At 54.2% G+C, this 11,871-nt stretch overlaps 5 protein-coding genes across 5 annotated transcripts; 3 read left to right on the forward strand and 2 right to left on the reverse strand.

Moving 5' to 3' along the window:
• The first annotated feature begins 376 nt into the window (after positions 1-376).
• On the forward strand, positions 377-1,717 carry CDEST_02614 (Putative NAD(P)-binding domain, NAD(P)-binding domain superfamily). The gene is made up of 2 exons (XM_062918773.1): positions 377-432; positions 492-1,717. Exons 1-2 carry the CDS (start codon positions 416-418, stop codon positions 1,558-1,560), a joined length of 1,086 nt encoding a protein of 361 aa, XP_062774824.1. The 5' UTR covers positions 377-415; the 3' UTR covers positions 1,561-1,717.
• A 310-nt stretch (positions 1,718-2,027) lies between these two features.
• Positions 2,028-3,414, forward strand: CDEST_02615 (Putative DNA-directed RNA polymerase, 30-40kDa subunit, DNA-directed RNA polymerase, insert). The gene is made up of 2 exons (XM_062918774.1): positions 2,028-2,187; positions 2,251-3,414. Exons 1-2 carry the CDS (start codon positions 2,140-2,142, stop codon positions 3,319-3,321), a joined length of 1,119 nt encoding a protein of 372 aa, XP_062774825.1. The 5' UTR covers positions 2,028-2,139; the 3' UTR covers positions 3,322-3,414.
• Position 3,415: 1 nt separating this feature from the next.
• CDEST_02616 (Putative THIF-type NAD/FAD binding, E2 binding, ubiquitin-activating enzyme, ThiF/MoeB/HesA family) lies at positions 3,416-5,215 on the reverse strand. Its single transcript, XM_062918775.1, has 4 exons — positions 5,041-5,215; positions 4,872-4,973; positions 4,679-4,758; positions 3,416-4,623 (listed from the first exon to the last, which is right to left on the reverse strand). The coding sequence occupies exons 1-4, from the start codon at positions 5,112-5,114 to the stop codon at positions 3,551-3,553; spliced, it is 1,329 nt and encodes a 442-aa protein (XP_062774826.1). The 5' UTR covers positions 5,115-5,215; the 3' UTR covers positions 3,416-3,550.
• A 179-nt stretch (positions 5,216-5,394) lies between these two features.
• CDEST_02617 (Putative telomere length regulation protein) lies at positions 5,395-11,822 on the forward strand. Its single transcript, XM_062918776.1, has 4 exons — positions 5,395-5,470; positions 5,534-6,416; positions 6,468-6,902; positions 6,953-11,822. The coding sequence occupies exons 2-4, from the start codon at positions 5,546-5,548 to the stop codon at positions 8,644-8,646; spliced, it is 3,000 nt and encodes a 999-aa protein (XP_062774827.1). The 5' UTR covers positions 5,395-5,470; positions 5,534-5,545; the 3' UTR covers positions 8,647-11,822.
• Positions 8,830-11,822, reverse strand: CDEST_02618 (Putative serine/threonine-protein kinase, active). Its single transcript, XM_062918777.1, has one exon. It carries the CDS (start codon positions 11,555-11,557, stop codon positions 8,906-8,908), a length of 2,652 nt encoding a protein of 883 aa, XP_062774828.1. The 5' UTR covers positions 11,558-11,822; the 3' UTR covers positions 8,830-8,905.
• Positions 11,823-11,871: the final 49 nt, after the last annotated feature.

The following is an 11,871-nucleotide window of genomic DNA, read 5'->3' on the forward strand; positions in this document are numbered from 1 at the left end:
GTGGTTGTCGGAGACACGGTTCATATCCCACCGCACCGGGCTTGTCGGACTTTGTGTCGACGAGGGTCGAATTCAAGGCATCCCCGGACCGAAAGGCACTATCAAACGCCGTCGGACACCCGAAAGAGAAGAGCTACCGAGTATCAATGCCGATAAGCTCATGTCGGAGACGTGGAGATGGCCTACCATTTTCCCATGTCCGTCATGTCGTTTCCCCACTTTGGCAGACCTCAACAAGTGCGACCACCCATTACAGATGCGAGAGCTGTTCTTAATGCATGAGACTCCACAGATAGTCTACTGGTGGAGTCTGATAGTAATTGCGCGTTATTATTAAAGGTTGTTCGTGGCTCTCGTTCAAAATTAGATCTCGTGGTCTCGTGTTCATCGACGTCGCAGCCCAAGACATTGAATCATGGTCCATGTCTTTTTGTGAGTAATCTTCACTATTCCTCGTTTCCGAAATAACCAGACTCAATCAATATTCACAGTGTCGGCGGCACAGGCCACATCGGCGGTGCTGTGCTTGACCAGTTTCTCCGGAAGTATGCGCACACGAATGTAAAAGTCTTGGTGCGAGATGAGGCCAAGGCCGCGCGTCTGGGCACAGTCTACCCACAAGTTGAATGCGTCGTTGGCGACGCGGGAGACCTCGAGGTTCTCGAAAAGTGTAGCCAGGCAGCCGATATCGTCATCAACACGGCTCCGGATATCACGCACGACGAGGGAATCAGGGCGATCCTCTCTGGGTTGAAAGCGCGAGGCGAGACTATCAAAAATGATACGCCATGCTATATCCATACGTCGGGCGCATCTCTTATCTGGGACGAGCCCACAGGCTCCAAGGACGCCCGCTGGTGGGACGATATCGTCGACATACAAGACATTTGTGCGTTCAAGGGGGCCGCCCAAACGCACGCTGTGACTGACAAGATCGTGCGAGACGCCGCCCCATATGTCAACGTGGCCATCATATCGCCGGGGTTCGTTGGCGGCATGAGTCCCTCCATTGAGCACCCGACACCGATCACGATGCCCGCCATCCTGCTCACCGCCCGTGCTTTCAAGTCGGGCTGGCAAATCGCCGGGGGACAAGACGTCCACGCCTGGATCCACGTCTTGGACCTCGCAAGGATGTATATGATCCTCGTTGGAAAGGCCATTGACGGTGTGTGCGAGTCTGAACCATTTCCCATCTGGGGTCCAGATGCCTACTATTTTGGCACCAGCGAGGACATCTCGTTCGGAACGTTTATGAAACATCTTGTGCATGTTCTCAAGAAGCAAAGGGTCATTGAGAGCACCGAGATAAAGTCAGTCAACGTGGCCGAAGCGGCGAGGGCCAGCATCGCTGGGAGCGACTACGACCCCAACACCCCGCCGCCCCCGCTGGACACCTGGGCCCTGCACATTGCCATTATGTATGGAATCAACATGCGTATCGGCGCGTCGAGAATGAAGAGGCTAGGCTGGAATGCAGAGATGGGCACCCTCGTCGATAGTTTTCCGCAAGTAGTTGCCGAGCACTTGAAGCGGGAGAAGTTAAGCTACAGGAACTAGTTGTAGCGGATATCCTCAACTCGCAACACTAAGTTTTCAATCAACATTATAGGCGTCGCCAGAGGTCGTCTTAACGTATAGTGATCTTAAGGGATGGCGTTACAGAAGCGAACTTCTGATAGATGAAGAGGCGAAAAGAACGATGGGCATGAGTCATGACGGAGGGTCGCCAATGGGAGAAGGATCGCTGGTCTCAACACTCGTACATCGTCTCTTTTTATGCTTTTAGTACAGTTTGTAAGTGGCCATGCAGCTAGCTGCGCGCTTCATTTTCATGAAAACTAAAGGGTGGTTTTAAGAAACACCAAATGTGGCTTTCAAGGTTATGGAATCAATGTAATCAATCCTCTCTGCCGGTCGATCTGAACTGGTGGAATGACGAATAGGGAAGCGTCCGAGCTCCACTGAACCATAGAAGGCGTGGCGATAGATTGTGGGATGTGCATGTATCAGCATGCGTGCCTAGTCTCGGTGGTGTATGGGTAGGTACCTGGATAGAGGGGTCCGTCAAAAAATTATTTCCCACTCATCGCGATCGCAACTTTTCGCAATTGCCAGCCATACCACATACACCACACCATGGCGCCCTCCTCAACACCCAGTCAAGCCGAGCTCGACCGTCGGAGGGTAAGTGAAGGCAGTCGTAGAGAATGCGATTGAGTCCCGAGTACTGACGAGATCGCGTCCTAGATAGTCGGCGTCAACAAGGAAACCGTCACCGATGTAAGCTCGACCGATTACCCGGGCACCTACGCCGGCGAGGACCACTCGTGGGATCTCGACCGCTTCGCCTCCAACTTCCGCGTCCAGTTTCACCACAACGCCCAGCACGAGGCTTCCTTCTCCCTCGTTGGTGTCGACGCCTCCATCGCCAACGCCTTCCGCCGCATCCTCATCGCAGAGATCCCTACCATCGCCATCGAGAACGTCTACATAGAGAACAACACCTCCGTCATCCAGGACGAGGTCCTCGCCCACCGTCTCGGCCTCATCCCCTTCACCGGCAACCCCGAAGGCATCCACAAGTTCCTCAAGTGGTACCGCAAGCCCGAGCAAGGAGGAAAGGGCTCCTTCGACTACAACACCGTCCAGCTACGCCTGCGCATCGAGTGCACTCGCAATTCAGACGCCGCCCCCGGCGAGACCGACCCGGACAAGGCCTTCCATAACGCGAGCGTCTACGCAAAAGACATTGAGTTCGTGCCCACGGGCCGCCAGCTCGAGTTTTTTTCGGGCGAGGACGCCATCCGCCCTGTCAACCCGGACATACTCATCGCCAAGCTGCGGCCCGGTCAGTGCATCGAGCTCGACATGCACATGCACAAGGGCATCGGCGCCGACCACGCAAAGTTCTCCCCCGTTGCCACCGCCTCGTACCGACTCATGCCCACCATCACCGTCACGCGTCCGATTCTGGGTCAGGACGCCGAGAAGTTTGCCAAGTGCTTCCCCCAGGGTGTTATCGCCATCGAAAAGGTTATGAAAAAGGAGGCTGCTGTCGCTGGTAGCGGATACGAGGGCCAAGAGGGCGAGAAGAAGGCCGTTGTCAAGGACGCCATGAAGGATACAGTCAGCCGCGAGTGCTTGCGCCACCCCGAGTTCGAGGGCAAGGTCAAGCTAGGCCGGGTACGGGATCACTTCATCTTCTCCATCGAGAGCACCGGACAGTGGGACAGCGATGAATTGTTTTTGGAGTCGGTTAAGCAGTTCAAGACGAGGTGCATGCGTCTTGAGCAGCAGGTCATCAACATGGTTAGATGAAGGTTCACTGCATATGTACCATACCTATAGATATCCCGTCGTTTCTGGTTCGTAAGGGTTGGCTGGCAATGGCAAGAAAAAAGTTAATTATGTCATCGGTTTTTATTCTCGTTCATTTGCCTCTAGTCGCTTGCTTTCTTTTGTGTGAGCATGCCTCGTACGTTTCTCGTGTCCAGGATACGCATGCTTTCATTGTCATCCACCATTACTCGTAAGGCGCCGTGTCATGTTATGTGGTCTTGAACCGCAGGTAGAAGTTGAACTGGAGGAGAGGGAATGCAGGGTCTGTCACCAGAACATTCTGCCCGTCTTCTAACTCAAGCTCCAGTATAGTCTTCTCAAGATTGGGCCGTGTTTGTTCCTCCAAGCTCGGCGGGGACTGCATGTACAGAGTCTTATTGTCGGCTCTGATCGACGGCTTCTTGAGCTGAGCCTCGGGACGGACAGCAAATGAGTCAAGGAGATCCCGAAGCGTGCTCTTGGGGTCGACCTCCAGGGGCCGCGACTGTTGTCCACACACAGGACAGTCGTCCTTCTTCTCATGCTTGAAGGTGTAAGTGTAAATTCCGTCGTTACCAGAGTACATCATGTAGTTCTCCTCCATTCCAAGCGTTGGCGCGGCCGAGCTGGCAAGCTTGAAAGCTTCGTTGCAGCATGCTGCTGCAATGATGGCGTTCGTAGACGCGATTGCGGGGATGATGTTCTTGATGACCCCCTGCGTAAGAGCATACGTCACGCCGGCGATGTTGAACTCCTGGGCCCGGGCGAGGGCCTTCTGGTAGAGCCATGACACATGGGTAGAGTCGTCCTTGTCCAACTTGGAGAATGGCTTCTCCTTTTCCCAGGCAATCACATGAGCCCACTCGATACAATGTTCGGGTTGACGGGGGATAGAGGCGATGGTACAGAGGGGAACTGCAGCTCTTGGCGCATGCATGTCGAGTTGGCACTCGATACACGAGGTAATCGAGGGTACAATGACTCGAGCCTGTCCCTTAAATCCCTCTGTGCCTCCGTCGATCATGGGGATCAAGGAGTCAGGGTCTTCGCCCTCCTCGGCGATCTGAACGAGCGTTGCGTTGATCCATCTGCGGGCTTCAATGCTGTCCAGGCCGCAAATCACGAACTGGAACTGCTTGTAGAAGTCGTGGTCGAAGTCTTGAATGGCGCAGTTATGAGCCGTGATATTAACGCCCTTGACGCGTCGCATGACGAACTGAGCCGCAACCTCGGCCTTGAACTTGCCCACGTCGGACTTCCTGAAGAGGAATTGTCGATTGAGATTCGAAATATCGATGGTGTCTAGACAACCATTAGCCTTGGCTGGAGTTCCGGAAGCGGGCCAATGCCTGCCTACCCATATCGATGACATGTATGTCTTTGAACTTGGACATGGCCAAGTTCTTCAAGATCTCGCATCCTAGACCACCAGCACCGCTTGGTAGATGTCAGCTGCAATGTTTCGTACTCGGGGAGTCAATCACGAACATGACCCTGTCGAACTTTTGTCAGCAAGCAGGCACAAACAATCTGTTTGTTCCTCGACTCACAAGACCTTGATCTTATCGAACTGCTCGAAGGCTTCTTCTGTTCCAGCAACATCGGGGTCACTAAAAGGGCCGGGGTTTTTGCGGATGTTGTCGAGGTAGGTCCTGATTCAAGCCAGAATCAGCAAATGTATACTACAAGCCATTGGGGGCGTTAGAGAGAAACCCCCACCATCGCTTCGCCTCGTCAACAATTGTGGTAGAAACTGGGACAGTGGCTATCGGAACTGGAGATTCGGTAGCCATGTTCAGTGGGAATCAAGCCAACAACGCTTGCAAATGGTAGCGGGGGGAAGACGATCGTCGGGATTGTGTTCTTGTTGAAGCTCAGCTTCGGCAAGGTGGAGGGGACCGACAAGATCCCTAGAAGCCGCGTCTGTGCACGACCACCGATATCAAAGTCTTATCGGTATCCGAGGCGGGGCACGGCTGGGGGTGTCTGCAAGATGGTGGGGTGAGCGGAAACAAGGTCTGCCGTTTGTGATTGCCTGTAGGTACCTATTTCCAGAAGGAACAATTCAACTCCCAATAATCCTAATACCCAGAAATGAAATACCGAGGCAGAGGAAGCTTCAAGGGAACATCACCCACAGCGGTATCCAGTACGCCCAATCCGCATACGAGTAAAACAAGATTCTATATCGTTTTCTCACACAACATGTTAGTACCGCCATTCAATGCTCAACAATCGATTTAAAACGATGGACTTCTTCACCCCAGTCAGCAAGACCTACTTGAAGGCGAGGCCCGAGGAGCCTCTTTGGCAAGAATCGAAACCGAGCAAGAATCCCGAAGAAACTATCAAGCATAGCTCTGGCGCCACTACCGTTGAAGCTGTTTTGGAAATCCTGAAGAACCAACCGGATTATGACAGCCTTATAGCCGTTCTGAAGTCCCTTGACCAAGGCGCTATTGACATCACAGGCTTCGAAGTTGCAAGGCCGAGCCCTGAGGGCGCGCAGATCATCCAGTGCTTGGTTACGGAAATCGTTCCCAACTATTGGACATTGCTCAAGGAAGAGACTTCTGGAAAACGGAGCATTCAAGACGCCGACAGCCCGGGGAATGTCGAGCTGCTGTTGAAATGTCTGAGAAGCGTTACGGGTCTCAACGCCATCATCACGCGCATGAAGGCATTGATCCAGGAATCCAAAGCTAGCGCCAAGGAAATTAAGCGTCCGGACCTAGTGCTCAACTTGAATGTGCTCCTCGAGGTTTGCTCAGCGGTCTTGGGCAACGACAAGCACCTCGCTGCGCTGTGGACTGCAAGCAGCTCGGGACTAGACTCTGCAGCAAGACGACGACCATTGTCGCACGAGTTTGCGGCACTGGTTGCCGGCGGAAGGCTTGTCTCCATTGCAAGCGAGGCAGACGCCATCGCCAATCCTGACAGAACCGCGAAAGACAGCCTCTGGATCGCAGACGGACAGCAGTACAGCACGTGGTTGGGCAGGAGCGTCGTGTGTTGGGCTAAGAGTGACATCTCGTCTGATGATTCCAAGCTTTGTTCGGGAATATTCACACGATCTCTTCGTCTGGGCTACTCTGGTAGGCATCGGATCTCCAAAGCTTGAACAGAGTCGCTGACATTTTATTCAGACAGCCTGATGAAGCAAATCGTCGGAGATATGTTGCTCGGATCTGAGGACAGCCGCAAAGCCTTTTTCAAGATCTTCAGCCAGTTCTCCCAGCTCGAACAAAAGAGGGTGATCTTTGCCGTTTTGAAGCATCTATCAGAGGCGTTCCTCAACCAGCTAAACGACGCAGAGTTACTGCTGCCCAATACAGCGATATCGGCTGCTGCAGGCGTCATAGAGAAAGTGGTTTCTAATGACGAAAGTCGAAAAGCCCATCTGATCTCCTGGCTAACCAACTCAACCGGTGCTGGTCTTGGCGAGGGCGTTGGCATAAGGCGCGCGGTGCTGGCTGCACTCGCCCAAGACAGGGAATGCGTTGCCCTTGTCCTTGATAAAAGCCTTCACCAGTTTGGCGACCAACTCTATATCAAGCACTCTCCCATTTTGCAACAGCAAGGTGAGATTGTTTAGCACTCCTTTGCTAAGTACGTACTGACTGGAACCAAGTCCATGCCCAGGTCCTGCTCCTGAGCGCCAGCTACGTGAACAAGCTGTCACCCTTGAAGCTTAGGATGCTGATGCGGTCTTCGAGCTACTTGAACACGGTCTCGAACAGAATCGGCGCCTCACAAGAGAAAGCCAGATTCCTGGGCATGGTCATTGCCGAGGCGCTTTCCGGCCTCGTCGACGGGAGCGACAAGAAGTTAGATTTCAAGACGGAAGAGCTGGCGACCGATGAAGCCAAGTTCTACAAAGACCTCACCAAGACGTTGGACAACACGGGACCCATTGACCCCTTGATCACCCTTCCCAAAGGGGAACAGAAGACGCAACAGCCGGCGCCAAAAGCGTCTCGTCCCAAGCCTGCGCCAAAGCCGAAGCTAACAGCTGCTGCTTCTTCCAAGTTTATCATCCAGGAAGTCTCAGATTCAGAGAGCGAAGACGAAGGCCTCGTTCCCTACGCCAAGACCGCAGATGACGCTGAAGATTCGGACGAGGATGCGACGCTTGTCCGCCGCGACAAGCCGAAAGCTCCTGTCTACATCCGCGACCTCATCAGCTACCTACGGGACACCGACAACTACGATAAACAAAAACTCGCTCTCACTACAGCACCGCCCCTGATTCGTCGAAAGGCCAATTTCGGCACCGAGGTCTCGTCCCATGCCGACGAGCTTGCGACTCTCCTTGTTGGACTCGAGGATAAGTTCGAGGTTGAGAGCTTCCACGAGCTCCGCCTTGAGGGCATGGTTTCTGTCATCGTCGCCCAGCCGCAGAGGATGGGCCAGTGGTTTGCAAAGACCTTCTTCGACGGCGACTACTCTGTCTCCCAACGCGCGTCGGTCCTCATCGTTCTTGGCCTCAGCGCCCGCGAGCTCGCCGGTTTCGACACCTCGGAGCACGCCGCCGCGGCGTCGTTTCCTTCGAAGCGCCTCCCCGAGAGAATGGAGTCGCTATACATCGATCCCTCGCCCCCATCAAATCAGTACCCTTCCACGTCGAATCTCAAGGCCATCCCCGCCAACGCCCTCGACACCATCGCCAACTCCTTGATCTCCTCCTTTGTCGCCCCCATAGCCGCTGGTGCAGCAGACGCAGCAACGGGCCCTGATGTCCTCAAACTCTCGACATTCACATCTCGTCTTCCCTCCAAGTTCTCCAAGAAACCCCGCATACGCGCCATTCCCAACACGACGGCCTCCATGCTCGCCACATCCTACTTTTTCCCTCTGACCGCTCGTTTCCAACACGCACTGCGATCCCACTCCACCCGATCAGGAATTTTCATCCAGCCGTACCTTCTTTCCCTTTATCTAAAGACTTTGGCCGTCATCATCCACGCCGCGGGTCCCGCTACGCTGGCTCTCCCCCAGATGACGGCCGAGCTCTGGGATCTGCTCCTTGGCGTACGCGCCCACGTCAACGGCGACGTCCCCGGAACGCACGCGCTGCTTGTTGCATTGGCTGCTTTGCTTGAGGTCAATGAGGCCTCGGACATGCGGCGGTTGTGCGAGGCGCACCCACGCGAGGTTGTTGAGACGCAGGAATGGGTCAGCGGAGTGTTCAGCGGCACGCGCGGCGACGACGGCGGAGAGGAAAACGATGTCAAAATGCTCTCTGCCGCTGTACTGATAAAACTGCAGGAAGCGACGGAAAAGTACCGTGCGTTGCTGCTGGGTGACATGATTGGTTTCTCGTAGGGTACAATCGTACAGAGATAGCATCGTCCGAGGGAAATGATGACATTACCAAATAACAACATATGACCGTGGTCTCGTGCAAAGCTAGTAAGAAATGTCCTCATGGGGCCCATCTCTCATCCAATTCGGAACAATCATGCCCGTTCCTCTTCAACAATTGATAGGCCTGAACGCCGCCATCCCAAGAAAACCAAAGTTACTTGCCATGTTGTCAATACTGCTCATGTATATAAAACAATTCCAAACACGCTGACAGTCTTCAGTTTGTCTCTCCCATTATATCTTGTCTTCCACCCTTACGCACCGGCAGCGTTGAAAGGTACTGGTTCGCATGACTGAGGTGCTCGCCAAGACTCATCGCCATCCGCCTCAGCTCTTCTTTCACGGCATCCGCGCTGGCCGAACCTTGCATGACCTCTACTGATGGCGGCGCAGGTGGTGGCGGTAAGGGGAGGATACCACTATCCCGACTACCCGTTGAGCGCGGACCGCCGAGGGGCAGAGTCGGTAGGGCGGCCTGCTGTGGAGTCAGATACTCAGGGTCCGAGTAGTCGGCGCTGTTGACGCTGTTGAACGACCGATGCGTGTTCAACCTTAATCCACTCTGGCCATTTGACGGCCGAACGGTAGCGCCGGGCTCGGCCATATACAAGTCAGCAAGGCTTAGGTCTTCATCTCGAGGAATCTTCGAAGCGAAGTCAGAGTCGTCCGAAACGTAGATAGAAGGCTCTCGATTGGATGCCGGCACGTAGATGGATGGTTCGCGATTTGACGCTGGAACATAGATGGACGGCTCCCGGTTGGTTGTGGGAACGTACAAGGAAGCGTGGCGCTCCAAGTCGAAGGGGTTTGCCATCCCGATGTCTGAGCCGCTCACAGAAGCGGCATCTGAGTTGGCCGTAGAGGGACGAGTGAGCTCCGGCATCGGGTCGGCCAGGCCCATGTCGAGGTCGATTAGGCTCCCGGTTGACACGCGGTTGTTCTGATAGTTTGTTTCTGGGACCATAAGCTCGTCAAGGTCAATCAAGCTGCCAGTGGATTCCCGGTTATTCATTTGAGAATTCGGTCGGGGGGCCATCAAGTCATTGCCATAAGAAGGGGCGGGAACTGGTTCAGTCTGGTGGTGAAACATCTGTGGGCGGGATGCAGGATTCGGTGCCGAGCGATCCTCCTCCAGGGCAGGAAACACGAAGGGACGGTCTTCGCTAAAAGATCGGTCTTCGTGAAACGGACGATCCTCGTTGAAGGGAAACCTGGACATTTCTGGGTTCGCTGAAGCCGGCGGGGCCATGGAAGGAAACTTCCAGTCCTGTGTTTTCCTATTCGGGTTCATATCCGCCGGGTCGCTCAAAGGCGGTTTGTTAAAATCTGGCTCATCTCCCATGTGGTAGTCAACAGACACGCGTGGGCCGCCAGCTCTAATAGTGTCCATGTCCACAAAGTTGGCGAGATCGCCGCCGGACAGCGAGGCATCGAGATCAATGAGGGATTCTCTCACTGCCGTAGACTGGAGAGAATCGTCTCGCAGAGGAAGGTCCGAAGTCGGTGGGGGTATCGGCCTGCCGTAATATGCCCTGGAATTATCCTCGTAGTTGGATATCGTGTTCGGGTCAAATACTTTTTCTAATGGGACCTTCATGGCGGCGAGCTGCTGAGGCGGCGGTCTCCTCCGGGCTTTTGGCTTGGCTCGTGACATCTCATCCAGAAGCCCAGGGTCGAAATCCACGTTTGAGCCATACACATCGTAGACTGCCTGGGCATCTGTGTTCTGGAATACCTGTTGATCGAATGCCATTGTCGTGCTGAAATTCCACTCGTCATTCGCCATCGCAGTAGACGAGAAGTCAGAATCGTCCATGCCAGACATGCCCTGAGCTCCGCCAGGGGCGAACAGAGATTTACGGCTGCCGCCCTGTGATTCCCAAAGCTTGAAACCTTTGACCAACAGAGCTAGTGACGAGGCTGGGTACTCTTGGGCCGTGTTGGCGATATAAGGATGTTTCTGGACCTGTTCGATAGTCGGCCGTTTGGCGGGATCCTCCTCGAGACAGTAGGCAACCAGATTTTTCAGTCTATCGGAGTACTGGTCGCCCTCAAGCCGTGGCGTGTGCGCCTTGATGTAGTTGCCGAGCTGGTAAACATCGACGCCGGCCATGACATTCGGTGGAAGACCAGAAGCAATTTCAAACACCATGGAGCCAAACGCCCAAATGTCAACCTCGGTACCATACGACGTCGACTGGTCGAAAAGTTCTGGTGCCATCCAGTGAGGGGTTCCGATGAAGGTTGATCGCTTGTCGAACTTTGTCTCAATCACGCCAGCGACTCCGAAATCGCAAAGCTGCACCCCGCCAGCCTCAGTGACCAGGACATTGGCGCACTTGATGTCACGGTGAATAATCCCCTGCCGGTGAACCCAGGACACGGCTTCAGCAACCTCCCTGAGGATAGGAATGATCCACTTCTCTTGCAAGCCACCGGGAGCTGTAGGCTTCATGAGCGTTGCCACACTTCCGCCGGCGCAGTACTCGGTAATCATCCACATGGACTGGCCAACAGGTAACGCGTCGATGACATGGTTGATGTTTTTGGCGCCGCTGTCGCTGAGAAGTTTGAGGGCATTGACCTCGGCTAGGAACTCTTTGAACGTGTCGGCGAGCTTGGGGTTGACAGTGTCGCTTTCCTCAATGTCGATAATCTTGACTGCAACCAGCATGCTAGTATTGATATCGGTTGCTTTGTAAACACGCCCAAAACTTCCTTTGCCAATGAGTTCATTCAGAAGATAGGGCGGCTTATCCTGCCCAGCTTTTGTCACCTCGTCATCCACCGCGGTCTGCATCTTTTTCGCATCTTCAAGGGCCTTCTGCTTCGTCACCGAGAAGTCTGGACCTCGGACTTGAAGCGACATCTTGGGCGGAGGATGACCGATGAGAGCGGCCCGGAAAACTGTGCAAGTTCTGTTCGAAGGAGCGTACAGAGGAAAACAAAATCAGCGCAAAGGATCCGGATCGAGGCCAGTTGATCTTCGTGGCTCAATGTTGAGTTTACCGAGCAGGCCAGATGTTCTGATGAGATCGAGTATTCATCGAGGTTGGGTTGTACGAATACTGCAATCTGATACGCCCAAGTTCAGGTCAAACACAGGGGGTGAGGGAGGTTGTTAGCACGGTGAAGGTGGCAGGTGCCAGCCAGGGAGATCTCCAGCCAATCAGCAACAGCATC

Source organism: Colletotrichum destructivum, chromosome 2 (assembly GCF_034447905.1).
Source record: "Colletotrichum destructivum chromosome 2, complete sequence".
NCBI lineage: Eukaryota > Fungi > Ascomycota > Sordariomycetes > Glomerellales > Glomerellaceae > Colletotrichum > Colletotrichum destructivum.

Excerpts from the sequence above, each read along its gene's own strand:
- CDEST_02617 (XM_062918776.1), top strand. The coding sequence starts at position 5,546 with ATGCTCAACAATCGATTTAAAACGATGGACTTCTTCACCCCAGTCAGC. Across the intron at positions 6,417-6,467 it reads TCTTCGTCTGGGCTACTCTG|ACAGCCTGATGAAGCAAATC; the intron begins GTAGGCATCGGA and ends CATTTTATTCAG. Across the intron at positions 6,903-6,952 it reads TCCCATTTTGCAACAGCAAG|TCCATGCCCAGGTCCTGCTC; the intron begins GTGAGATTGTTT and ends ACTGGAACCAAG.
- CDEST_02618 (XM_062918777.1), bottom strand. The coding sequence starts at position 11,557 with ATGTCGCTTCAAGTCCGAGGTCCAGACTTCTCGGTGACGAAGCAGAAG.
- CDEST_02615 (XM_062918774.1), top strand. The coding sequence starts at position 2,140 with ATGGCGCCCTCCTCAACACCCAGTCAAGCCGAGCTCGACCGTCGGAGG. Across the intron at positions 2,188-2,250 it reads CCGAGCTCGACCGTCGGAGG|ATAGTCGGCGTCAACAAGGA; the intron begins GTAAGTGAAGGC and ends ATCGCGTCCTAG.
- CDEST_02616 (XM_062918775.1), bottom strand. The coding sequence starts at position 5,114 with ATGGCTACCGAATCTCCAGTTCCGATAGCCACTGTCCCAGTTTCTACC. Across the intron at positions 4,974-5,040 it reads GTTGACGAGGCGAAGCGATG|GACCTACCTCGACAACATCC; the intron begins GTGGGGGTTTCT and ends GGCTTGAATCAG. Across the intron at positions 4,759-4,871 it reads TTCGATAAGATCAAGGTCTT|CGGTGCTGGTGGTCTAGGAT; the intron begins GTGAGTCGAGGA and ends ACATCTACCAAG.